This window comes from Paralichthys olivaceus, chromosome 23, assembly GCF_024713975.1.
Source record: "Paralichthys olivaceus isolate ysfri-2021 chromosome 23, ASM2471397v2, whole genome shotgun sequence".
In the NCBI taxonomy this organism is placed as follows: Eukaryota; Metazoa; Chordata; class Actinopteri; order Pleuronectiformes; family Paralichthyidae; genus Paralichthys; species Paralichthys olivaceus.
Genome location: NC_091115.1, coordinates 6245611 through 6273443, shown reverse-complemented (window position 1 = coordinate 6273443; position 27833 = coordinate 6245611). Strand labels below are relative to the sequence as shown.

General features: G+C 42.5%; 2 protein-coding genes across 6 annotated transcripts; one reads left to right on the top strand and one right to left on the bottom strand.

Annotated features, from left to right (window-relative positions):
• Positions 1 to 967: 967 nt before the first annotated feature.
• LOC109632743 (E3 ubiquitin-protein ligase TRIM39-like) lies at positions 968 to 3512 on the bottom strand. The gene is made up of 2 exons (XM_020092176.2): positions 3024 to 3512; positions 968 to 2940 (listed from the first exon to the last, which is right to left on the bottom strand). Exon 2 carries the CDS (start codon positions 2936 to 2938, stop codon positions 1316 to 1318), a length of 1623 nt encoding a protein of 540 aa, XP_019947735.2. The 5' UTR covers positions 2939 to 2940; positions 3024 to 3512; the 3' UTR covers positions 968 to 1315.
• Positions 3513 to 5621: 2109 nt separating this feature from the next.
• On the top strand, positions 5622 to 16612 carry tspan11 (tetraspanin 11). 5 transcript variants are annotated; one of them, XM_069520283.1, is made up of 9 exons: positions 5622 to 5757; positions 7296 to 7403; positions 8635 to 8826; positions 10926 to 11000; positions 11651 to 11755; positions 12008 to 12166; positions 12399 to 12485; positions 13665 to 13788; positions 15283 to 16144. In XM_069520283.1, exons 2-8 carry the CDS (start codon positions 7317 to 7319, stop codon positions 13740 to 13742), a joined length of 783 nt encoding a protein of 260 aa, XP_069376384.1. In that variant the 5' UTR covers positions 5622 to 5757; positions 7296 to 7316; the 3' UTR covers positions 13743 to 13788; positions 15283 to 16144. The 5 variants fall into 5 exon arrangements, with proteins under 5 accessions (XP_069376384.1, XP_019947617.1, XP_069376385.1 ...); XM_069520284.1 differs by having other exon boundaries at positions 5633 to 5757; positions 7299 to 7403; XM_069520285.1 differs by having other exon boundaries at positions 5670 to 5757; positions 7197 to 7403.
• Positions 16613 to 27833: the final 11221 nt, after the last annotated feature.

Genomic DNA, 27833 nt, shown 5'->3' with positions numbered 1-27833 from the left:
GTGTGCACATTTTGACTTGTACTATAGCTGGTTTTTGTCGCAGCAGCCAATCAGGATCGAGGACCGGTGTTCTAGAATTAGCTGGACCAATGAGAAATTAGATTTTTACACTAACAGTTCAACCAGTTTGTCCTTCGCTGCAATTTCATATTGTTTCCTTTTTATATTCAGTCTATGATTGTTACAGAAGGCTCTGCTGAGTACGGAAGCATATTGCTGTCAAGATGTAAATAGATAAAACCATTCAGTGACATGTTATAACATAAAACTTTTCACGTTATAATATAAAACATCCTATTCTAACGTAATATTTTATTGTTGTTGAAACACAAATGTTTTCATGTTATAACGTAGAACATGTCGCATTATAACGTGATAATGTACGTGTATAACATATAAAGTGTACCGCTGATTTCTGCATCTTGCTGCTCGCTCATTTCATACTTACTGTCTGAAATTAATTGACTTGTTTTGAAAAGATATTTGACACCAAAGGGAAAGAAAATGGGCTCATGTCACATTATTGAAAAATAAAACACAATGAAACACACCAGGTTTTAGTCACATTTACAGATGAGCTGCATTGGTGGTGCTTAAAAAACACCAGCCTACGCAACACTGTCAATGATAATGTGTGCATCTTATATGTTATTCACACACACACACACACACACACACACCAGTGTGGGGGCAGGAGCACAGAGTCAGGAGTGAAAGAAGTGGGCATACAATTTTTGATTGATGAAGCTGATACCAATGATAAAGATATGAGAAACAACCCTGTTGAATTCCACTGTCAGAGTCTGTGAAGAACCAGGACTCATGGAGACAGATGTCTTGTGATTAGACACCAACAGTGGTGGCCTGGACCGCAATCCTTCGAGTAGTGTCGTGTGTAGAGGCACTTTTTTAGTCTTTATTATAAAAATCCAGTTGAGCTGTGATATAAGAGAATGACGCAACAAAATCAGTGTATATGTGTAATTTATTATGTAAATATTTTAACGATTGAAATAAAATACTTCATTTAAAACCAACACCACATTATGACGGTGGTAAACTTTACCATTCTTATATAAAAGGATCAGACAGTAAGAATAACACTACACTGTGTACAGACATTCTTTTTCCAGATTCATATCAGGTCCGTTTGACCTTTGACCTTTGACCAATGGCTACCAGGATCAAACCAGTTCATCCTTGAGTCCAAGTGAATATTTTTACCAAATTAGAAGAAATTCCCACAGGGCGTTCATGAGATATGTTCTCGAGAATGGGCAGAAAACATAATGTGTCCTCTGGCATAAAAAATGAACTAGTGCGTTTGTACAGGTGTTATGATGAGAGGGGCGGAGTTTCTTCCATTTTCGTTTGGCTGAGGGCAGAAGTACGGATAAAGTTTCTCTCTATAACAATGGCTTATCAAAGAACAGATGCATGATTTAGAGTCTGCATTGTAAAAAGAAACCAAACCTTTGTCATGGTCTACAAAAACGCCCAACTTCTGAAGCTCTTCTTTCAATACTACATTGTTTGAGTTTGCAGATGAGGAATATTTGCCCTCATCCAACCCAAAGGTCCAAAATCCATTTTCAGTTGACAGCTTTACATCATTCTTTCTATCCACCGACTCCCTGACCACGCCAACGCTCCAACACGTCTTTCCTTTCACCTGCACCTCAAAGTAAAATTTCCCTGTCGTGAATCCCTCTTTTGCCAAAACCTCAGAACATTTATCAAATCTCTTTGGATTGCTGCTAACTTTCTGCCCTTTCCATTCATCTTTAACTTGTTTTCCATCTTCGCTTATGATAAGTGCGCAATTTGCAGTGTCGGGGTCAAGGGTCAAGTCAACCGCATGTTCTCTGATTCTTTTCATTTTGATCTCAGGAATGTTTTCCATTATTTCATCAACTCTCTGATGCAGCCGAGTCACGTCTCCTCGCGTTGCCTCGAAAGACAGGTTAGGGCGGAGATCTGTGTCGGGGCAGTTCTTGTGCGGAGGTTTGGACAAGGTCGGGAAGCTCTGGAGGAAATAATAGTGGTCCTCTGACTGTGACAGATGCTCCAGCTGACTGCTTCGGCTTTCGAGCTCAGTAATTTCCCTCCTCAGTTCTTTGAGAAACTCTTCACCCTTTTGCTTTATTGCACTGTGCCTCTCCTCGATCGCCTCAACAACCTCGGCCTGGCTCGCCTGAATGAAATGGATCAAGTCGGTAAACACCTGCACGGTGGCTTTTTCCTCTTTTTCAGAATCTACCTCACTGACATCGAGTAATTTTTCAATCTCCGCTATCTTCTCAATCCGTGTTTGTATCAACTTCTGGATTTTTGCCTGTGCCTCATCTTTTGTCGCAGCCACCTTTTCGTAATGCTCCTCCAGGGGGACAGCGTTGTGACCCTTGTGATTGTCTTTCAAACACAGGACGCAAATGAAGGCCTGCTCCATGCAGCAGTACAGCTCTGTCATCTTGTTGTGTGTCTTGCACATCCTGTCGTCGAGATTCTTCACTGGCTCTAATAATTTGTGGCCTGCGAGCCCAGCAACTCTCCGATGTGGCTCCAGGTGCAACTCACAGAAGGAAGTCAGGCACGTCAGGCAAGATTTAACAGCCTTTTCCTTTATCTCAGAGCAGATGTCACAAAGAACGTCGACCGATGGAAGCTGTGGGCCTGGAGTTGAGGCTTTGACTTGAACCATCTTTTTAAACTCCTCAGCTAACTCAGAGATGACGGTGTTGACTTGGAGTTCAGGTCTTGTGGAGAATGTCCTTTTGCACAGCGGGCACTGGCAAGTGTCCCTGCTGTCCCAGTACGTGTGGATACATGCGCTGCAGAAGTTGTGCCCACACGGCATCGAGACTGGGTCTGTGAACACGTCCAGGCAGACGGAGCACAGGAACCTCTCCTCTGACAACAGAATGCTGGCCGAAGCCATATCTGGACAAAAACATCGTGGAGAGTTAGAACTCACATCTGTGCTGAATAATCTGTTAGATTTTTAATAGAAGGTTTTAATTTACCTGTAAAGTTGTGAGTTTTAAAAGCAGCAGCTTGAAATGACGAGCAAACTGTAACTTTCCTCTCTCAGTTTCATTTCAGCATGTTTACGCCTGTGAGGTTCCCTCCCCTGATGCTCCGTTGCAACACTTCCTGGCTCCGTTTAACTCTTTCCACTCTGTTCACATTGGAAACTCACTAAGGATGTTAAATACGTTGTGGCAGCAAGGTGTTAAAACAAAGGGATTTTGGCTGATGACCTTTCATGCCATTCAGGTGGAGGCTGTGGCTCAGGGGAGAGAGCGGGTCGTCCACTAACCAGGAGGTTGGCGTATCGATCTCCCCACAAAGTGTCTTTGGGCAAGAAACTGAACCCCACAGTACCGAGAGCGTGAGTGATGTATGGCAGAGAAAGGGCTGCACATAGATGCAGTGTATGAATGTTTGTGAACGGGTGAATTGATCAACAGGACTCGAACTCTGACCTTTGTCTCACTTGGATTAAAGTGTTTGAATCCAATGCGTTTTATGTTTTTCTCTGTTGTTTATTGCAAAGAATCGTTGTGTATTCCTACGTTCTGGTGTTATTTTATTGATGTGAAGCACGGTCTGAGAAAGGAGCTATAGCCTACTGAATAAACTTTACTAATTTACTTACTTACTCACTCACACACAGACCCTATAACTTCCCCTCATCCAAACTATTTCCCCCGTGCACAGACGGATAAATCCCTCCACCTTCTCCCGAACACACAGAAAGCATTCAGGCAGGAGATTCTTACATTTTCCCGCTTCACCTCTCTAACCCTCTCTGGCTTTATATCCAAGAAATCCTCTGGTTCTCTTCTAAAAATAATTCTCAGTTCAAACTGGCTTTTCCCAAACCAGCAAACACACGAGGCGAAGAGGATATCTCGGTCTTTTTTCTTGATAAGATTCTTGTCTGCCTGAATCGTGCTGCTGTGTTATCATTCCTCCTTAACTCTGTCAAACCAGGCTTTGCTCTGTCTTTGCAGGACTGTTACGAAAGTCTGACCACGAGAGGTCAGGCTCAACAAGCAGCCGTCACGTGGCTTGAACTTTGCTTGGTTGCACTTTAACAGAGGGGTGACTTTTAGCATTTAGCAGAGCTCCTACCTCCACCGCCCAACTGTCCCCCCTACATTTAATTTCACTAGATCCAGATTTTTATTTGGATTTTATTTGGATCTGCACCAAATATCATGGATTTTTTTTCCCGTCAACATCCACATGTTATTCTTTGAGAAATCAATGAAAATGTAAAACAAATTGCTGTAGTTAAAGATGTTAAAATCCTGGATTCGCACCCCAGATCCCAATCTGCACTCAAATCTAGTGGCTTCTTCCTTAAGTCATTCCCCCCCCGACACAAAATTTCATGGAAATTGAAGAAGTGGTTTTTGCAGTTTTACTGTGGGACAAAATCCAAACCCACAGTGTGAAAATTAAATGATTGCACACACAACTGTGGCAAGTCTTTCTGTTTTTGTGTCACCACTTTTATTTTTGCCAGTCATGTCCTGTTCCTGTGCCCCCTGTTAGAGAAGAGGCCCACAAAGCAAGGCACTGCCTGCAAAATGGGAAACCTCATTTTTATTTGTTCCACTAAACAGTACGGAAATGGAACACAGTTTCCTGTTTGTTTTTTCCTCTCGTTCTGGTTAAACTTCATTTGGTGAGAACTAGACATGACGGATGACATCCTCTGCTTAGTAATGTTGTTTGGGCAGACTGCTTGTCACCATGGCAGGTGACCGCTGCAGAGCTCCTCCTGCAGCCGGGATGATGGCTCCTCTAATGGCTCGCTGGCTTATTGAATTACAGAGGCGGAAAAAGAAGCAGATACGCAGTGAAGATTCGGCACTGGTCAAAGAGGAAGAAAAATAAAATTATAAAAAAAGCATCAGAGAGACAGTTCCTTTATTTAAAAGATCTTATCTCACTTTTAAGGCCTGAACATGGTAAAACACAAGATTGGATATAAAGATGGATGGATCCACTTCTCCCACTGACCAAATATGAAGCCAAAATGTATGACCTATGCTGCACCAGCCACCAGGGGGCCTTGTCATACACTGGCCTTGTCACAAATTCTACACACTAAGTCTGAGGCTCTGTTCACTGCAGTCAGTTTGTCTTTTATCTGTCTCTTGATGTGTTTGTCCATGTACACCTCAGCATGAGATTCTTCAGGGGGTTTGAGTTTACACTGTAACCGAGGCTGAACCAGGCAGCAGCTCCATTTACCTCTCTGTCACTCCCCCATTGTGATTCTGTCCTCAAGTCCACACCAACGCTGCCTTCATGGACAGTAGGAAATAAGGCAAATGTCGTAAAAAAAATAAAAGCGAGCAGAATTTAAATAAAATGAGAACTTTTGTCTTTTTTTAAATTCCATTACCAATCCCAGTTGTGGAGACACTGGCAGCATTGTCTTTATGTTGGACATAAATATTGTATAAAATTGATCATCTTCCTCCTCATCACATCTGAAGCAAAATGCTTCTTGGTCTCTTTGACTTTAATTCCTTTTTTTTTTAAAGGCTGTTATTTCTTAGCGTAAAAGTCACATCATGCACGTCGACTTTTTTACGAGCTTCCCTGAACGCACCATCTGCAGATCCCTGCTGTGGGACCCTGAACGCAACAAGCTGCACTGAAGCTGCAGAGCCAGACTCGTTGTGACGAGAGGAGCGAGGGAGCGACGGGTTTCTATCCGCACCGAGCATCGCTCCGGTGAGTCTTTACTCCGGTTCCACACTCAAACGTTAGTTTCACCAAAAACAATCCGGTTTGAAACGAGTCCCGCGCATCCACGCCGCAGGTGCAGGAGCTGTTTCTGCCCCGGGATGCTCCAGCTCACACCCCGTCCTGCGAGAAAGTTTGTAAGCACGAGGAACCGCGAGGGACTTTAACTCTACGCTATTTATGACGCAGTGATCATCGTCATGATCATGTCATGACGAGACAACACGTTGGTTGACCTCAGCAGGCATCACCCGTGGGAGGCCTGGTTTGGAGAAGTACTGCAAGATATCAAACTACACGATCCAGATGTGGCTTTATGAAACAGCAGGATGCCTGTAGTCCAGTGTGACTGTTTTATTTCTAAGGATCTTCACCTCAGCTTTCATCTACTTCACCTAAAGACTGAGTGATACGGTCAAACTATATCATGATGAATCTCGATACTGATAAGTATCGTGATAAGTGTAACTTAAGTTTTCTTTTGAAGATTGGAGGCAGAGTGAAGTTTGTCTCTTGTCTTGTCTTTGTCTGAGAACTAGAAACACTTGATAAACATGCAATTCTAAGGTTGTTGAATTATACCTCACTTAAGCATTATTTCGATTTTATATATATTGTGTTTAACAAACCCACTACCTTGTTTAGGTTTAGAATACTTTATCTCCCCAGCAAATGATAGATCTAACACGTAAGTCAGTTGCAAATACTACCTACTGTTGTGTACTGTAAATGACTCCCTGGCCAGTACACACCTTCACTCATATCTTTCGGTGCCATATCCACTGAAGGCCAGCAGATCGATATCGTGAATGAAAGTGCCTCTCATTGACCTTTTATTTTCAGAGCTGAAACCGTGTTGCTCAATTAATGACTCAGGTTTATGGTCTGTTCAATGATTTTAAGACTTCTAAGAGTGGACACAGTTAGGAAGGTTACTTTTTATTGTTGCGTGTGCAAACTGCAAACGCTCCATAATGACTTTAGCTGTTGCTGCTAGGATGACATTTGATAGGCAGCTGTATCCCTTTGGAAAACAATATCAGTCTCACTTGCTGTCACACGCAATAATACGCTGAGCCCTGATGAGAATGAGTTTGTTTGGACTGCTTCAGTAATGTCTTTATTGTGTCTCATTCTCTTAACTAGTTTCTCAGATAAAGATTATGGTATTCTGGGTTGCAGAGACAAAACTTGAGGATTAATGGAAGTAAAATAAACTAATGAAAAAGTTTCTATTTTTTTTACTCTGGCTTTTCAATTTGCATTCGATCCACAGTTAATTTGCAGCATTGATTTAGTGTTTTGTGCTGCTTGTTTAAACAGGTGACTATTCAGGACCATCCAGAAAGAGTTGTGCTCGTGATTCACCATCATTCTGTTAGTTTTTATGTAGCAGTACAGTTACAGTACATTTATTTCTGCCACAGATTGCAATGGGATGATGTCTCCAGCCACCAGGGGGCGATCAAGATAATTTAACTTCCCTTTTGGGAGCCGCCATATCATAAAAACATCTTTACTTTCAGAAGTGACCTGGAGGAAGGAAGATGTCAGTGGTTTATAAAGATGACCGGGAGGACTGGGTGACAGTGTGTCTCAAGTACCTGCTCTTCGTTTTCAACTTTCTCTTCTGGGTAAGTCGGCAATCATCTTTTTGAGATACCTGCGGCCTCTTATCAAGCTGAGAGCAGAAATATTCATCTTCAGAGGAAAGCTGATGGACTCCGAGATTACACTGTATTTACTTAGCTGCTCAAACATTAATAAATAAGCTTGATATTCAACCTTTTACAGAAACCAGTGGCTGTTTCTATAAAAAGATGTAACTTAGTTTGAGCTTATTCTCAGTTGAGCCTCTTATTGAATTGGAAATAATGATAACATACTTTAATACAAGCAGTGAAAATACTGTAATGCTCCTTTAAAACTGCAGGCAGAGAGACGTTGGAAGGAAGGAGCCATTTAGAAACACGGGGAGGATTTAGGAGAGTTCTGAAAAGGACTTGGCCCAAAGTGAGTCATCGATTATTCAGGGTTTTTCCAACTGCGATGGAGAACAGTGCATCTCTGGCACAACACTTTATGATCCTCCAGTTTGCAGCTGAAGTGGTACAGCAGAGTGTCGGGGGTCATTTTAGCACATTTCCAAAGTCTGAATAAAGGAGAGGAAACCTTAAAGTGAAAGTTAATACTCTCAACTCGCTCTTTTAGTCATTTCCTCTCACGCAACAGTCTTCTGGGTGGGACATGTTTTGGGCCGGGCGCTCAAGTCCAATCCGAGTGGCGCCTCCTTGATTGGCCATGTGTTGTTGTGGATTCGGGGGATCTTGCCTTTGACGGAAAGGGATGAAGAGTACAGACACTCTGAGGCATTTCCTCTGCGTCCACCACCCTGCGTTTGAGACAGGAAGAGGTCTCCACGCCCGGGCTTGACCTCTGTATTCCCACTGCTGCTGTGGCTGTTGTTCTTTATGCCTGACTGCCTCGGCTCTGTTTCTCTTTTTATTTCCTCCCCCTTTTCTTTCTACGCTCTAATCACTCCCTTCCACTGGCCTCTCTCACGTTGTTTTTTATCTCTATCTGTTGCTTATCTAATATCCTCACTTCCTGTGAAGTCATAAAACATTTGGTCTTGTATGTGTTTTGAAATGAAACGACACTGAAGATATTTCCTGCCTCTGTTCTTGGCTTCCTTACCTCCTCTTTCCTTGTTTCATGACTCTTACTTTTATCAATGCTTTTTATCTCATTTTCTTCTCTGAAACCTTTCACTACACCCATATCAGTTTCAAAGCATCTCTTTCTTTACCTCTATTCTCTAATGTCTTTCCTCCCTCCCTCCGTCCCTCTTCTCTTCTCCTGCAGGTGGGTGGAGCTGCCGTTTTGGGTGTCGGGGTCTGGACGCTGGTGGAGAAGAGTGACTACTTGAGCCTGCTGGCCTCCAGCACTTTCGCTGTGTCTGCGTATATCCTCATCCTGGCTGGCAGCCTGGTGGTGGTCACAGGCTTCTTGGGCTGTTGTGCTGTCATCAGGGAACAGAGGCGCTGTCTGTCCACGGTGAGATGGCAGAGACACCACTACTTTAAAGTATATTAGTTTCACTCAGATAAAACTATATAGTTCTTTTCCCAGAAACCACTACTTCTTCACCGCACTAAAAACAACATCCATACAGGGTTGGTAGCTTACATCAGTTAAAAAACATTAAAGTTGTTGTCTAAGTGCAGGTACGGTTACTTCTCACAGTACACAAAGTGGTTTACAAAAGTCTGAATGGACTTTGTGAGATGATCATGGAGCATTTTGCTGTTTTCCAAAAATGTGTTTTCATGTTTCTACCTCTTCCTAGCATCTTCATATTGTGCACTGTCCTTTTTTAAAGTAGATCATCAAACCCCCACTCGAGGACTGAGGGGCTCACATTGTTACAAGGACTGAAACATGTATGAACATTTGTTTAAGTACAGAAAATATGATTCTTTATGTTGCACATGTTGGAAATGCTCCTCACTGTGTCATACGTTGTGTCATTGGAATGATCACGTGGGCAGTAATGTACCTCTGAGACGGTACATGCTCTCCTTGGCCTAAGTTCTGTCACTGGATGCTGACAAATGGCTCCGACAGGGCCCTTATACTGTCCTCTTTATTTTACAGAGGCCGGGGCCCGATGGGAGAGAAGCGGGCGGGAGGTTAACGTTCACTGCCGCAAGACTATTTATAGTAATGTTGATGGATCGAGCAATATGAGAGAGAAGTGGGTTTGCAGGAGGGAAGAAGTGGATGTGTTGAGGATTTGGAGTCGGTGGCTCATTTTGGTTGAATATCCACCTTTTATTGATGTGCTATTTACAAATTAGTTTGGGGAGATTAATGATTGATGTCAGCGTACGTGCACGAGTGAGTGTAGAAGTGGTGAAACATTTTGTGTGGGCAGCCGACAGAGAATAAAAAAAAATCTTGTAACCAGGAGACGGAACACAGTGTTTCTATACGACAGTGTGAAAAAGAAGATTAACTTAAATGTTGTCAACATTAATTCAGTGGGATCATTGCTCAGTGTGTGTGTGTGTGTGTGTGTGTATGTGTGTGTGTGTGTGTGTGTGCGTGTGTGTGTGTGTGCAGCAGCATCTGTCGTGGTCCTGAATGAAGCAGCGATGATGCTGCTGTCAAACCCGCTCTGCGACAGCTGCACCTAATGACCTGTACATGTGTGTTTGCGTTGCGTGGCCTGTGTGAGGTTTATGTTCCATTGTCTGAACAAAGAAAAGTGTGTGCATTGTTCAAGGCTGTGTCCAAAATCACCCACTCGTTCAACACCTACTCTCTATACAGGGACTATGCAGTGGACTATATAGTAGTGATGTCATCGGACTTTCTTTTTCTTTAGTATAAATACTTTTAGGTAAGAAGCACACTGAACGAGCTTGTTTAAAAGGAGAAATAAACTTGTCTGCTACAGTTTTCACTTTGTGACCGTCTACTTTTTATAATCCATTTTGGGATACAGATATGAGTGATTGATTTTGGACAATCTGTTGATCTGGCTCTTTGTGCAGCAGTCTGTCACAGCTCTCAGTCTGCAGGCGATGTATCCGATACACACTTTGTATTTCAGTTAGTACAATAGAACTTCTCATTTAGGATGAAGCTTATAATTAGAACCTCCAGCTGGTGAGATATTGACTTTTAGCTGTAGTTAATCACACTCATCTGATGCCTGTTTCTTTATAATCCTCATTTTCCCGAAGAATACAAATGAATATTTGCGCAGTGCTGATTTGTTAATAATTAAACCAGCGTTATTTAGTTTTTGCCAACGTGCTGCTTTGAAGTTAATTGTGACACATATTGGCTGCGGTTTGAAGCGACGTGGGGAGCTCCTCTAAAGACGCCTGAGAGGAATCTGAAGCTGTCACTTTGTTCTCCCGTCGTCTTCTTTTCGTGCAGCTCCGCCATCTGTTTCCGACGTGACAGATGCAGCACAGTGACAGTTGATGGAAGTTTTTATTGAGCCGTCACGAGTGTGAGCCACTAACTCAGATGAGTTGGCACCGGGCGACAACTGTGCTGAAGTCAGACGTCTGGATGAATTGAAGTCCTGTGTGGAATTTATTGACTTTTTGTCTCTCTGTGTCCTTTGTCTCTTTCCACAGTATTTCTTCTGCCTGCTGTTTATCTTCCTGATTGAACTGGTGGCTGGAATACTGGCCTATGTTTACTACCAGAGGGTAAGTGATTACCTGCGTATTAGTCGAGTGGTGATGATCTTAACTGCAGTATGTTCCTCTCCTTTGCTCTCTTCAGACTCTTGGAATATTTCCATACTTCACTTAAAGCAGAAAACAGTTGCAGGGCAGGAACCCAGACATCTGTTCAGTTAAAGTTTTTTTTCTTGTCTTGCTTAACATGGCCCCTTTGGGATTTCACTGCTTCTCAGTGTTTATTTTTTTCCAGCACCATGTGAAAAGGTTTCCCAGAAGCCTTTGTTCTGTCTCATAGGACCCGGGTGACGACTCGGGGAGAATCTACACTAGATCCTTTAGCTTTGCTCTTTTTATGTTGTGAGAGTTGTGTTCAGTGTCTGGAGTTTATCTACACACACACACACACCTTAGAGTTGTGTTGTCTTACAAACAAATGTCTGGACTGCCATGATATCTGAGATTCAGCGCAGGGTAGAATCACTCCGATGATAAAGGCTCTCACCCTCTCTCTGTGCGTCTCACTGGTTTTCATGTCAGTGTACGTGACCGGTTTGAGTTTTGTTGACATGGTGGATGAGACGCATCAATCATCATGTTCACAAAGGAGTGGGAGTTGCCCCCCCCCCACCCACCCACTCACCCACCGTCTCTCTCTCTGTCTTCCTCATTTCCAGCTGAGCGATGAACTGAAGCAGCATCTCAACCAGAAGATGACGGAGAACTACGCCCAGCCAGGACGGGAGGCCGTCACATTAGCTGTGGACAGACTACAACAGGATGTATGGACTATGTTTGCAAAACCCTCCGAGGTGTAGTTTAGTTTAGTTCAGCCGGAGGAACTCAAAGTGCCAGCAGGGTTGTGTGGGGATAAAAGATCCACGATACACTGTCAGTAATTTAAGTTGCAAGAATTGTACTGATGTGAGGAAGTGGCCAAATCTGAGTTAAACCTTAAAAACTGAAACAAACTGATTTGTGTTTGTGACATAATGAAAACCAAACCCTTTGCTTTCTTCTGTCTGACTTTCCAGTTCAAATGCTGTGGCAGCAACAACTCCCACGACTGGATGGCGAGCGCGTACATTTCATCGAGGCACGCAGAGGGCAGGGTTGTGCCCGACAGCTGCTGTAAGACCATCACCCCTTTCTGTGGCCAGAGAGACCACCCGTCCAACATCTACAAGGTGGAGGTCAGTCTGCAAAATGGACAATCACTTAAGTTATGAATCTTAAATAAGACTGAATACTACTGAGGACTCTGAGAATTAACCAAGTTTTTCAATTCTTTGAATAAAAAGGAGAAGAAGGGACACAGATAAAATATCCTAGTTTAAATTTTTTTTTTGCGTCATGTGCAGACGTCTGTTTTAATGTCTGTCTTTGTTTAATCGTAATATCTCTTATCTGTAAATTACCGTGCAGGGAGGATGCATCTCTAAGCTGGAGCAGTTTCTGGCCGACCACCTGTTGGTCATCGGTGCAGTGGGAATCGGCGTGGCCTGTCTGCAGGTAAGTCACATGTGATAATGGAGACACAAACACACAACTGTGGACAGACACGTAGCTGCTTTCAATCGTACTGCATTCTAGTCTGCCTGCACAGTTGAAGACCTGGCTGTTTGAATGGAGGGTAAATGGACGACCACACGTAGACTCGCCTACACGCTCAGCTGAATGAAATTTACGTCACTCTGACCTTTTCTGACCGTCGTGTATTCACAGATGTACAAAGTCTTACATCAGCCTAACAGTTGTTAAATGAGCAAAATAACTCTACTGTCTTCAGCCTGAATAAACTCTTCTAACAAGTATAGAAACCAAATGATTAATTTATCAAAATGAAGCGCTGCCTTTACCTTTGCTGCTCTTTGTTGAATAAAAGCAGACGGGTGGATTTTCAATCTCTCCATTACTGAAAATGTAGCATCGCAGGTCAACAACTTCTAAATGGACACGTCTTTTCATCCCCGTCTCTTAGTCATTATCTAATTTTCATTTTTCATCCCTGTTATTTGATTTCACCCACACTGAGATGGAGCTCTTAAGCTCTAAAGCCTCATAGAGGAGGATACAGGGACAGTTTTCTTTTTACAGTGATTCTACCAACCATGCGGAACCCAAACAAACCTGCGCTGATTCTTTAGAGTGGTTTCTTGTATGCCCTAATGAAACAGAGAATAAGGCCTGATTACCTGCTGAGTCGTAATAATCAAGGCCTGGAACTAAAAACATATCACCTGTCATGTAAGATGTCTTTTGTTGACGAGAGAATTTTTGTTCGCTGTTTCTATGATGTGATTTTTAATCAGTGACAAATTGTCTCAAGGGACATCTGCATGAACGTATCGATGCTTAACACATAAAAGAGTTGTTGAATATATAATCCAGTGAAATCTAAAATCTAAAACTCACATTTACCTGCTTAGTTTAAGTGTGATTTAACACTTTCACTCCATCTATACATATGTTTCCTTTTCTAATCTAGTCTTCACTCTATATATCTACTGTCCGTCTCAGTGTTGGTCTTCTCTCCTGTCTCTGTTACACTGACTGAAATAACGTAGATTTGTTGAAGTACACATTAAACCACATTGTAGTTTTCATCTTTTTACGTTTGTCTTGTGTACGACATTAATTAACCTGTGTGGTGCGTTGTGTTGTCTGTGTTTGTGTGTGTTGTCACTGTAGCTGGCTGGGGCAGCCTTGACAGCCTGCTTTATTTATCTGCTCTATAAAGAAGAGGAGGACGACTTCGGTACTTTGTGATTTAGCTCTAGAGCGTCTTTGTGCTTTAATCAACGGGAGCGACCAGGTTGGAGGGCATTGTGGGAATTTCATACGTGTCTGCATGTTTGTTCCTCTGTGAAATCTCGTCGGCTACTTGAACCTATTTACTTTCCTCCTTGAGCTTTGCTGAGCGTGAAGCATGCAGATGCCTGGCTTTGGCTGTGTGTCGCTGCATGTTGTGTTAATGGGCTTGATTACACACAACAGAACTGCATCTGCTCTGTGTCATGTTCTTTATATTCATAAAGAATACACACACACATATAAAGTACCTGTGATGACAGGAAAATATGGTGACATGTCTTTTTACAGTGTAAACAATGTTCTCTGTTTATTCCCTAATGACAAGTCCACTTTAAATTCCAACCTCGACCAGGCTTCACTATGTATTCGTTGATAAGTAGGTTTAGGGTTAGTTGCATTTTCTAGAAAATATAATAATAATAATACTAATACTTACAGGAACCTAACGGAAGAGAATACACCACACTTCCATGATTTGGATATCTCCTAGTAAATGATCATGAAGATAAATTGGTGTTGTTGCTATAGTTACTCGGAATCTAAAATAGACCACTACTGCTGGACTCTCATGAACATCGAGTTTCTTGAAGAGAAATTCAAATGTTGCTAATCCTGTCAAAAGAAGGTTTTTTTTATAATGTTTTGTTGGTTTCACTGAGTTAAAACTGTTTATTTCTTAATATTTTTCCATCATAACTAATTTCTCATAAGTTTCAAATCACCACCGTCTCCTTAAATTAGGCTTCAAGAAAACAATGAGCCGCAATGTCAGTGTTCTCTGCTTCTGCTGTAAATATCCTTCATGAGTGGAGGAGCAGAAACCTGAAGATGGTTTGTGATGAGTGGATACACGGTGATGAAGCTCCATGACTCTTCCTCTCTGGGCTCTTAGAGACTCGGAGATTGAATCTGGGCACATGACTGTTTATCCATCAACCCGGCAGACCCAGGGGCTTCAGTCAATAACCGCTCCTGCTGATCTGTCTTTATTTCTTTTTGTAAAGTAGTGAATAGTATAGTGCTTTTTTGAAATTGCAAAATTTAATTAGACATAATTTAGGCAGTTACACTTTTATCAATAACAAAGTTAGTTCTCTCAATTAACTCAAGCAACACATCAAATGATCAATATATAATAATAACTTTATTTATATAGTATATATATAGTCTTTAAACCTAAAATAAATAATAATGTTGTATTTGATCTATGATATAATTTCTGCCCACATTGCTCAACCCTCACAGTGGTTATATTAGATTTTCACGAGTCTCTCCTCTCCAAAGTGCTTTGTTTCGTATCTGCTTGCACAAGCATGTGCACACACACGTGCGCTGCAGTAACAATGGCTGCCTGACTCTCGACATCCCCATAGAAACCAGCCTCATCCTCTCCAGCAGTCTCTAACCCCCATCACCTTTAACCCCTCGCTATCACCTCGGGCTGCTTCCTGCAGTCCTCCATGGAGACTCCTGACTTAACACTCCCTGTTTTCAGATCTGTGGGATGGTGTTCACCTGCTGCTTGTCCCGGAGGATCAAGATGGAGCCTTACTGAGCCCCCCCCCCACCCCCAACACACGGACGGAACTATGACCTGCTGAAACCAAACTTCAGCCTCTGTGCTCTGAACTCTGACATTTGCCACCCAAGACAAATCCACAGACATGTTTCGGGTCACATCCAGACATGTCCCATTGAGGCCGAGTTTCAGTTCCTGTGTTGCACTTCAGTTACAACGCACTTCAATCCAGGCTTATCTGTTTCTTATCCAGGCTTCCTGCAGCCTCATTGCCTTGGCTGAGCTGCATGTTCTAGTGTGAGCAGGACTCAACAAAGGGAATCTCTCATATTACTTTCTTATAGTGATGGGAATAGATTTACCATGTGTTCACTGATATAATGGGCTTTTCTGCAGACTCCAGTGCTTCAGTAAGTGGAGTGAGGGGAGCACTGTGTGCGATACTGTAAACGATAGAAGGAAACTTATGGTTGTAACACAATGTGCCTCGTTCACAACTTTATGTATTGATTCTGTACCTGAAATATGAATATTAACAAATGACGTATAGTTCACTGTCTTTATATTTGTAGTTATGTCTTTATTACTGACAATAGGACTAAATATTAAACTGTATTATGGTTTATATAAATGAGCAATACAGGTAGTTAAATGTATGGAATCAAACATGAAGACATTTCCACTCAAATATTTAGAAAAGTGAAAAGTCATCTCAGCTACTCTATCTCTGAAGTAACGACTCCACCTAGTGGTCGTCAAGGGTCATATACTGAATGTGTGCAACTAAATATTCCACTTAAGTCTGATGCCATATTATAAAGTATTTATATTCATATGATACCAGAAAAAATATACATTACAGATTGACGTATTTCATCACACTGTCGTATCATTCCCTGCATTTTTGTTTGAGAGCCACAGAAAGTAACAGCTATATTTGTATTCACTGTCTAATCTATCTGTCCGTAACTTTTGCCGAATCTATTACCGTGGGAAAAACAATGTTTAGCCTTGTTGCTGCTGTATTGTAGAGGCGGCGGTGCCGTGTAATATAAAGAGTAGTAATATAAACCATCAAGGTTTCAGAGATCAAAAAAGTGAAATATCAGTTTGAATTTTTATTTTATTTTCCATATAAATCCCTTGAAAGACTTCGTCACAGTTGCAGTGACGGGATTTGTGTATTTTCAAATGATTGGTGCTAATGTAGATGGTTGATAATGATTTAACAGTGGCATGTGCTCCACCGTCTGATTGTGCTTCTCAAACTATTAACATGAATATGATAAATAAATGTTTGAATATTGTTGCATCAGTTTGTTTGCATAGACCAGAGTGACAGGTCCTTCACAGGTTACCTGGGGTTCCGTAAAATTAAAGCCTTGTACAATATGTAAGGACGGTGTCTGAACCACTAGAGGGAGGCAGAGGTTTTCAGTTGGCAGTGGTCGGGGCCTTTAATTCAATTAATCATGTGAAATGAATCCTGCAACGCGCCACGGTAACAGAGGATGCACTTAAATCGTTGTTTAATTAATCTGTTGTACTTGTCAAAGATTCAGAAAGGCTCAACTCAACATGTTTGAAATCATTTAGGTTCTTTGCAGTTGACTGGAGTTAGAAACAAATCTCATCCTGCTCCTCTCGGCACAGAACAAGCTTCAGCAGTGCAATTCAAGAAAAATCTCAGAGCTCATGTTGGAAATGATTCACTTGCCTTTCTTTCACGGAGCGTGCCTGCTAATCCAAACACACCCTTCATGTGCAGTTTGCTCCTCAGAGCTCTGTGTTCTCCGCCTCGGTTTTTCACGTAAAAGCCCCTCACATCTGTCTCTCTGCGTTTCCTCTGTGTACACTGAAAAAACCAGCTTGTCAGAGTCTCTTCCAGATAATGGGAGCTGGATTGAGAGCTCAGATTGAGGTTGTTCGCTTTATCGGGTGACGTGTGGGCTCGGGCAGGAGGACACTGTGAAAACGCTGGCTCTGTGTGGGGTCTCCCACAACTCCACATTGGAAAATCTTGTAGCCTTCCCAGATCAGACCGCATTTGCGTTGCTGGTGTGGTTTCGAGGGAGGGTCTTTATATATTACACATCATACCACTCGCTCACAGTGGGAAAAGGGGGTCTCAGACTTGTCGACCCCACTGTAGATTGTTTGTGCTTCACTGTTTGTGCTGTATTGTTGCCATATGACCCGACTATGTGTCTTTGAAGCATGACTTTTCCCTTTGTTTCTCCTCAGCTCCGGTTTACTTACCAGACACTGTGTCGGTTCGGAGCGATCCATCACTGTCGCACATTTAAGGGAAAAAGGGCACAAAGTTTTTAAGTTTGGATTTTCTCCAACATTTTGGCTTCAGCAGCTCTGTGGAGTTTCCTCAGTCCCTTTGTCTTCATCAGCTGGAAGAGTGTGGCTCTCATTTCCTGCAGATGTCACATACACACTGATGCAAGGCGATGGCACGCTGACTCTGACAAGATAGAAACACACACACACCTACACACACACCTAAGAGGTTGTACACATTAGTATGCGGTTTACACCCTCTGCCAGAGGAAACCTGTGAGGGAGAATTGAGAGCAGCTGGAGATTCACCAGTACCATGTGTTGAGGCCTCTTTGCAACACACACACACACACCCACACACAGACACACACACACTCACATACACACTCACACACTCTTTTTTGTAGTTGTGAGAGCACACATTGACATAAATCATTCCCCATCTCACCCACCTGTGCATATATGTATAAGTTTAGAGAACTTGTCTTAAAAACACCTTCTATAATGAATTTTATGTTATTTATTACTACTTCACGGTTTTTATTATTTATTATAAACTGTCATATTTGCATGTTTAATCGTTTTTAATTTAAGAGCCGTGGGAGAGGCATCGGAGGTCGAGGGACATTTTTTGAAAGAACTGAGTCTTCCACCGCCCCGCTGGGATCTGAGCTTATTTAAACTGTCTCTTATTTTTCCCTTTTTAATGAGAAACTTTTCTGTGTTTATTCACAGTCCACATGTCCCTCATCACACACATTCAGAGACTGTTGCGTTTTAACCTTAACCTAACTGAAACCTAATCGGAACCATGAACCAAGTCTTTTAAAGTTGTGAGGAACAAACAAAATGTCCTCGCAGTCACAATGTGTCCTTGCAACGTCAAAATATCCTCACGTTAAAAAGGCCTCATGATGATGGTTTGCACAGCGAGGACTTTGTATTGTTGTTGTAGGAGACAAATCGAAAAAAATAACCTAAACCATGACCACCTCTTGCCAAACCTTAACCAAACCAAACCTCACATCTCACCTTTAACCTTCATGTGACCTCAGACCAGGCTTTGGTCCCCATGAGGTCCGCTGGTCCTGACAAGGTCAGTATTTATGCTGACAAAGGTCCTGTAGAGGTAACAAACACGAGGACACACACACACACACACCGGAGCAGTGGGGATGATATTTCAGTGGCACGTCTCTAGAAGTTACCTCAGAACACATGTTGTAGCATCATCACTATGTCTGCTATGAATGTGCACCGATATCACACTTGACTCAGGAGAGCACAACATTCCTGCACTGAGCGGAAACATGATGTCCACAACCATTTCTCAATTATAGGTGACTGCACTTCATTTTGTAGAGTTTTGTTTATGTCTCCTTGCATGTTAGCACACAATCACATGCATGAGTTAGGGGATTTTTGGGGGTGTATAAGACTCGTTGCGCTCTCGTAAAAACAGACTCTGGCACAACACAACTGTTGTGTCAGCGAGTGCACCTGTGTCCAATATGTGCAGTAAAACTTGCGTCCTGACTTGCGATGATCGAGCGCCGCTGCGTGTAAAGTATAATGTATTTGTGAGAAACATCTCCTGCAACACGTAGTTTATAACGCAACACGCCCGGAGGTGAAGGCCGATTAAGGAGATGGACATTTATAAAGACGAGCGAGACAAGAGGCGTCATGTCCCGGACAGACACTCAGATTACATCACCGTCCAATGATCGGTGTAGTTGCTCACCAGACCTGTCCAGATGCCATGTCAACACACAGACATCATGATGTAAACGTATGATGGAAAACCACTTTGAAGTCCGTCACAATTACAGACGCTGCAGCGGAGGTGGATGAGGCTCAGGGTCGGTCCGCAGTTGTAAACTATTAAACTTTGTCTGGAACTGGACTTCAAAGGGATGTTTTTAATGAAGCCCAGTCCGAGGAGGTTAAATCATCTGTAAACAAGCTGCAGGTGGATTGCACACTTGTGCAACAACAAGCAAATACGGGAGTTACGTAATTCAAAATACCTGTCCGTCATTGCCAGCTAGTGTTTAACCGCTCGATATCTGGTTGATCCGACAGAGAAGCTCCAGGCCTGGTTTCTGTCCAGAGCAGAACCACTTCTGTGTCCGATTAAAATGTCCGCTGACCTTCATACTCTGACTCCGCTCTGAACCAGTTTGCCTGCAACACATTAGCTCTGGCCATAAATGTGTTTGACAGATTTTGAAAAGAGAACAAAGCTATAGGGAAGGAGATGTCGTGTGTGGGTCCAACTTCAACACTTCTATATATATATATCGAAATTGAGAATAAATGTTTTTGGCATGTAGAAATGATCAAGGGGATGTATGCACATTATTTTTTGCATTTCCTCAAAAGGCCTTTGGATGCTGCCAAAAATACCCATGATGCACTTAATCAATAAAAAATCACCTAACATCTCCCTGGAAATACACAGTTGTCAGTGGTTTGTTTTTTATTTCTATATACAATTTCTATGGAAGACTTTGAGAGACGTCTATGAATAAAGCAGTCATTCCCATCCTGGGGGTCAGGACCAAAGGGCTTGCAACGTAAACCTGAAGGGTCACGAGAGGATTAACGGCGGGAATTAGAAAAACAGATGCTTGCTACACAAATATTTACTTTTTATGACTTTTTGTGAATCGTTGTACAATTTGACATCTTGAGCGCAAATTAAATCCGCCACACTTACTACGACAAGGTTGAGCAATAAAGATTTAAGTGCGATGATATAATTACCGTTACGCAACACGAGATTATGTAACGAAAGTACAGCTGCAGTCCAAACAACAAACAACAAAAGTTATATAAATGAATGAGTGGATAATCAAGTCATAAAAATGAAACTGTCTGTTTTTTTTGGCAGTGGATATTTCTGTATTGCTTGCAACATGGCAGCAAGGTGCAGATGCTGCTGGGGTGGGTGTCGTCTTACTCTCCTTTGCTTCATTGATGATTGGAGTTAACGAGAACTTCATGAGAATTTAGCATCTTTAAGTTTCCGTACACACGGTTCTGAGCTTTCATTGCCTCATTTTTCCTAAAATAATCAATCTCCGTCATTGGTTTTGTTGATGTTGAGCAGTAGGTTGTTCTCTGTGAATTTCCTTCATTGTTTATATTCCGGCAGACGACAGTGATGTCATCTGCATACGTCACGATAAGAGCTCTCTGTGTCTGGGAATGCAGTGGTGGGTGCACAGTACTAACGAGGGGGACACACTGTCTCTGTGCTGACTGTGTTTCAGGTTTACGTTGAATGACGACTGTGTTGTTACACTCAGTTATGATGTCTGCAGGTTGTTGAGCTCGTCTCAGTTGTAGCTACGGTGCACAAACTCTGATTTTGTACCATGACAAATATTTGCTTTAAGCAAACTTCTACCACCGCCATTACCACCACTACTACTACTACAACTACCACTTCTTCTACTGCTTCTACTACTACTACTTCTACCACCACTGCTTCTTCTACCTCTTCTACTACTACGACTGCTTCTTCTACTGTTACTACTACTTCTACTACTCATTCTGCTGCTACTACTACTAATTCTTCTTCTACTACTTCTGCTACTTCTTCTGATAGCATCTTACTACTTTTTCTACTACATTACGATATACTTCTTCGACCACTACTTTTTCTTTGTCTTTGCTTCTTTTTCTTCTAGTACTGCAACCTATTTCTTGTTCTACTTCTACTACTACAACGGGTCCAGTCATTTTTAAATTATTTACCAAAATGTGTTAAACTCATCCCACATTTCCATTAAATGCACATGTTTTAAATTTCACATCCAGTTTAAAACGATTGACCTCTTTGTAGTGACAGATACCATGTTGCAGTTTTTCCACCATAACATCTTGTATAATAATTTGATTTTGACGCTACAAGCTCGTACCCCAATCCCCTTAACATTTCTCACTTGCTTCCCAGTACCCCACAGTTGAGGGGGCTGTGGTGTCGGAGGTATGTTTGTGTGTGGGGGGGTTTCATAGTGTGTGTGGGAGGATCTTTGTCCATGGGAGAATGAGTTTAGATGGAAACAAACTTCAAAAAGTGTTTCAAGACAGATTTCCAAGAGCCTGCTGTCTGATAATGATGATGAGTGTTGTGTTGATGGGGGCGTTGATTGATACCAAACAGATGGCGGGGTGGTCGTGAGGTCACACCGTCACTTTGTGATGTATAACACCTCCATCACCGCGCAGGTACCATGGTGGCACCTGATCGAACAGTGATAAAGCAGGAATTTGTACAGAAATGGAAAATAGGAGTCGGAACATTGACTTTGACTGTATACTCGACCAGCGCCAACCATTGTGATAAATAGCAACAGTTAAATTAGCATGCTTACACGATCGAAGTTTGTGTATCAGCATGTTTGTGTAATGCCTATTCTTCGTGCAGAATAGGTTGTGGTGCGTGATCAGATCTGCTTACATTATGGGCCGTAATTGACGTGGGCTCGTTTCCCAGCGTGAGCCGAGGAGAGAAGTGTCTGACGGGTCAGAAGGATGAGTTTTCAAAGTGATGGATGTTGCATCTCTTACATGTGGTGAAGCAGCTCGACGAGATGGAATTTCATGCTTCAAGTATGTCAGGGGTGCTCGACTTCAGCGATGGTATCTGTGCGCTGTAATTTATCCGGGCTGGGGGGTGTTTCTGTTTAAAGCGATGATTGGAGTCTGTAAAGCAGGCTGTAGTCTGTCGGCGCCCTGCGGACTGTTGGGCCAGGTGCTTAGCCTGCACAAACAAAACGCCACGTATGGGTCAGTCCGTGTCAAAGCATCATAACTTTCCGGCCGCCTATTTGGAACATTGTCATTTTTGTGGGATTGCTAAAGTTGTGAAACACTGTGGTTCAGGGGAAAATAGAAATTCAAGTTACAGCTTCTTGCAGTCAGACACACGAGTGTGTTGCATGGAAACAAGTTAATTTAGCCATTTAGCAAGTTTGGTAAGTTTGTTAAGCAAGTTTGTAGTTGCTTGGTTTTGTTGTGTAGCATTTGTGTTATAGGTTAGCAGGGCAAACGCACACAGTTTGATTTTCAGTGGCCGAGCGGCGCTGTCTCTGTACTCATTCATTCAGTTTTCAAGTTTCTAGTTTATTTATGTCATTCCAGCCATATATGTAAAGCACACAGTGGAACGCATGTCTAAATAACACCAAATTCAACGCTGCACCTCCTTTGGCTCTTAACAATACACAAGTGAAGTCAATGAGATGAACGGTTCTTGAGATACATGTTCAACAGAAAGAGATTTCTACAATTAGAAGATAGATTTGAAACCTATGGAACCGATTTTCATGTGTCAACGATCACAATTAAGAAACTAAACTAGTTTAATCTTTCTGGAGGTCTTGGTCACATTATAAACAACAATTTGACCAATTTTAGAATATAGTTTTCCTAACTATTCAACTTAGTTGAGATATGGTCAGTCAAAGTCACGGTCCCCTTAAAAAGTTCAAACTTTGTTAGTCTCCCCTAATTGTGATCCAAAAGTGACACTGAATTACTTATATTCAGCTTTGTAACATCATGTGTTGAAGAAAATTCCAGTTAAAGGCAAAAGCTGCAAACATTACAAATTAAACTGTTCATTGTACGAAAACACCAAAAACAGCATATTATGTGTTTGTGTGCTGTGTCTGTGCACTGTTTGCATCTTCTTTATCGTTACGCATGTGTACGAGTGATGCAAACATGGTTTCTGTCGTATGTGTGCAAGATGTCCGCATGAAATCAATAACATCCTCTCTTGCCGTCAATGAAAAACATGACTGACAGTCTTCCAGAAATGAGGAGCAGCGCTGCTCATTTAAACACGGAGCCGTGATCTGGAAAGGATAAGGCTTTTGTATAAAAAACGATTATTCTGTCAACCTGTGTTTGTTTATGCTGCTGAGATGAATGGAAGAGGAAGAAGCGGATATGATATTTGGAGGAAGACTGGTTACTCACAAAGAGATGTGTGTGTGTGTGCGGGGGGGGGGGGGGGATATACAGCCACAAAATAGCGTGAGAGGAACTTCTCGCTCTTCCCTCTGAGATCGATGGCATGGGGGAGAGCATGAGAGTGACCTTGACTCGGTCATGAGAGCGGTGCGAGCTCAGAGGAAGAAAACGGGGAGGGGGAGTTTGTAATCAGTAAACAGGCTCTGGAGTGCCCTTTAGGAAGTAAACATTTAAATACGAGGCACCGTGCCATCGCTGCACACGTGCAGCCTGGAGAGTTAAGATGGAGGCAAGACAGACAGATGGGAAACTGGCTGAAAGGAGGGGAAACATGTTTGGACTTTGAAGATGTGGTAAATGAGCGCAGGCATCAAACTGTGATGCACATTCTTTGATTCACACTCATTTACTGACATTTGAAAACACAGGAGAAGGGAACTTCCTGCTGTATCTCTCTGTATGTCTCTTTGTCTCTCTCTCTCTCTCTCTCTCTCTCTCTCTCTATATATATATATATATATATATATATATATATATATATACATATATTTATCCCTATATCTCTATATATCTCTCTCCATACCCTCATTCATATTTAAGTATCTTTCCATTTTTATCTCTTATCCCTCTCTACTTCTATATCTATCTGTCTGTCTGTCCATCCATCCATCTGTCTCTCTATCATCCTTTCTGTCTCTCTCCACCTCCCCCATCTCTATTCTCTATATCTATATGCTGTATATCTCTAGAATGCTCTCTCTGTATCTGTATCTTTTCTGTGTAACCCTAACCCTTTAAGTAAAAACCCTTTCCCCGTTCTGAGACCCACTACAGATGTGCATCACAATAATCCCTCCTCACAGATAATTTGTCTTTTGTAACTTGTCCAACATCTGTCATCACTCACATCATCTTCACATCCTGAAACATTCTTAAAAACCTCAGATACACTCAGCAGGATGTAAAACAGGCACATGGATTAACTCGTGCTGTGATTGATGAGGAAATGTTTACAGTAACCTATTTTCTAAGTTTCACAGCAGCAGTACGCTCCAGGTATTTATCCTCATCTCAGCCTCGATATAAATATAACATAAACAGTAGTATTTCATGGGAGTGTGATGCTGCGGAATTGTGAAGCGTCGAGCTTTATTTTCTTCAGAAAGGTGCGTGTCAAGCCTTAAGGTGTGCAGCTGCAGCAGCTTTACAGTCTTTACACGTGGATATCATTTCCAATGCGTCCCGGGATGATGCATGTCTCAATAAACCAGGATTTATCCATCCAACATGATTCTGAACGTCGTAGTAGTCTGGCCCCGGCCTCCTGCTGTTTCCCATCTGTGAAGCGCAGCCGCACATACAGTGATTACAAGCTGATGGGATTTATAAACAAAGATGGCTTCAGGATCAGGGATTCTCATGTAAAGTAGGAGGAAACTCTCCAGTATGTCAGTGTAATGCAGAGCTGTCGTCAGCTGAGGTTCTACAAACCTAGAAGAAAAACACAAGCAGGCTTATACCTTCAGTTTTGAAAATTTGAAATCTGCACTCGTAATTATAAAAGATTATTTGTCCTGTATGTTATTTCACATATAGTGCTGTTTCTTTCTTGTTGTAGTACTACAGCATCCCAAGTACAGAATACATAAAGGTAAAAAAAGAATACAATAAAATAGAACAGCGGAACACAAAAACAGCAGAAGTGAACATAGAAGGACTGTTTTATTATGATATTTTAATAAACAGCTTATTCTCTTTTAAAGCGCTTCAGCATTGAAGGTTTTGTGATTTTCTCTCTCAGGTGATTTGAACTCTTTATTTGCACATGAGATTTATTGGTGACAGTTTGAACTCTGAGTGTGGTTTGCTGCTCAGACAGTTCAGCAGACACTGGTTAGCTGTTTCTTCTGTGTGGCAAGGGAAGTTTCACCAATACTGTGACCGCAAGTGTGTGTCTGTGTTTGTGTGTCTGTGTGTCTGTGTGTGTGTGTGTGTGTGTGTGTGTGTGTGTGTGTGTGTGTGTGTGTGTGTGTGTGTGTGTGTGTGTGTGTGTGTGTGTGTGTGGGGAAACTCTGGCTGACTGCAGCATACCATCACACAGATACTCAAGCACACACTCATTTCCCTCTGCCAGAATAGGATCCATGTTACACTTAACCGACTGTCTCTGACACACATGCCTCACATTACTCTTGGCGTCTTCATTGCCTCTCAGAGTGAGTTGTGTACGTTTATTTGCGCATCCAGGCTGTTTACATTTTGCATGAGAACTGCAACCCATGAGAATTGAGCTTCAGCTTCGGCATTAAACTTTTAAATCACCGGCTCAAGTAAAGGAGTAAAATGACACCAAGGAGTCAGATGCAGCCGTCGTGTGATTCTCCATCTTTCCACCAGATGGACTCGGTGCTCTGAAAGGCCATTTTGGCTGCAGTGAGCGGGCTGATAGAAGTAGAAACCTTGACTTGGACCATGCTGGTGGCTGCGATGATGGAGTGCATCAGTGATGAACGTGTGAATCATGCCTTCAGGAATCCTCAATAAAACAAAAACAGGCTTTGAATAAAAAACAAAAAATAGCGTGGAACTGTTTGTTCCCTGTGTTATTTTGTGTTAATATTATTATATCATACTCTGGCCTCGGTATTTATAGTTCTCATTTACGGCGCTCGCAGAACGCCATGCAGAAAAAATGAAAATAGTCATGTGGCTATGAATAAGTGATTATGTTTTTTTCGCACGAGGAGCAAACTCGGAAACAGTTGCAAAGGGGGCAAGTTCACGTGGGCACTAAAACAATCACCATGGAGACCATGGAGATTTAAGTGCGCCCGCGTGTGCACATGTGTTGTGCGCGGGGCTCATGTGTGATGTTTCACCAAAGCCGGCCCGACGTCTTCTTACAGAAGTGTCTCTCTGCGTTAAAGGGACGAACACGCTCGCCTCCAGTTGGCGAGCGTGTTCGGCCGCATCCAACTGGAGTGGTGTGATGATATAAGAAGACTGTTGAGGTGAAAAACAGGGAAGGTGTTAGGGATCGACGCACAAGCGGAGAAAATGGGATCTGAAGGCGGAAATTGTCTTTATGAATAGAAACAGACAGCGAAAGATTTTTAGTAACTGATGCAGCCAAGGAAGCGACGGCCTCTCCCTGACATTTATTAACGTGCCTCCATTTTAATTAAACATAACCACTGTTTGCCTCTGGAGACAAAGAGTGTCGCCGCCCCGCCGCCGATTCATGCCAGCGCTCATTATGCAATCCCAAGCTTTGATAATTCCTGCAGTGCATCGTTCAATTAGAAACACATGGTCCAGAGATCGCAGAGGAGCACGGAGCTTCTCATGACTACACAGCCGCTGTGCCATGAGTAATTGTTTCTCCCTCACTGGTGCCGAGCCATTTTTTAACCTGCTGACAGCCAGCGAGCGGGAGGAGGATGTAGAGGGAGAGATGGAGGACAGAGCCGAGGAGGGATACGTGAGAATTAATCCATATCTTGAGTTTTTAGTTTTGACATTTAAGAGGAGAGTTGGAGGAAGAGATAGGAGAAGTGAGGAGGCCTGGGTTATTCTCCTCCTTTTCCTTCCTTGTTTTTTTTTGTTCTCCTCTCTCAGCCAGCAGTTGTTAAGAGTGAGGGAGGTCCCAGGTGAGCTGGAGACCAATGGAGGCTGACATCATGACAGGACACTTCATCAAAGCCTGCAGAGGCTGTTTGGATACCTGCCCGGGCCGAGGAAGAACTGTTATAGCTATACTGCCAGGCAGAACAGGAACTCTGATATCAATTTTTTGATAGGTCATGTAATGTGTGTGTGTGTGTGTGTGCGTGTGCGTGTGTGCGTGCGTGCGTGCGTGTGTGCGTGCGTGCGTGTGTGCGTGCGTGCGTGTGTGCGTGCGCGGCCATTTTATTCAACTCTGACCCAAAAACGTCTTCTGGACTCTTTCCCTTTTCACCTCCTTCGCTCCTCACTTGTGATACTGTGTTACATTCTGTATTCCAATATTTTGGAATGTTTATCCCGAAAGCATCTTGGGACACGTGCACCACGTGTACACACACACAACACATCTGGCTGCACTCTCACAGGATGAATGATTCAAAGTATTGATTGAGGTGTTAGGAGGTTTGAAGTCCTGTCTTTTACAACTTGAGGGGAAAAAAGAGGAAGAGCATGTGTAACACTGTAGATGCTATCACGTCTTTATTGCCCAGTAGCTCTGTATTTATATTCAGATTTTATTA

What these genes read in the sequence shown, in the direction of transcription:
- tspan11 (XM_069520283.1), top strand. Translation starts at nt 7,317, where the DNA reads ATGTCAGTGGTTTATAAAGATGACCGGGAGGACTGGGTGACAGTGTGT. An exon ending in CCTATGTTTACTACCAGAGG is followed by an intron (nt 11,001 to 11,650) that starts GTAAGTGATTAC and finishes CCTCATTTCCAG; the next exon opens with CTGAGCGATGAACTGAAGCA. An exon ending in CCAACATCTACAAGGTGGAG is followed by an intron (nt 12,167 to 12,398) that starts GTCAGTCTGCAA and finishes ATTACCGTGCAG; the next exon opens with GGAGGATGCATCTCTAAGCT.
- LOC109632743 (XM_020092176.2), bottom strand. Translation starts at nt 2,938, where the DNA reads ATGGCTTCGGCCAGCATTCTGTTGTCAGAGGAGAGGTTCCTGTGCTCC.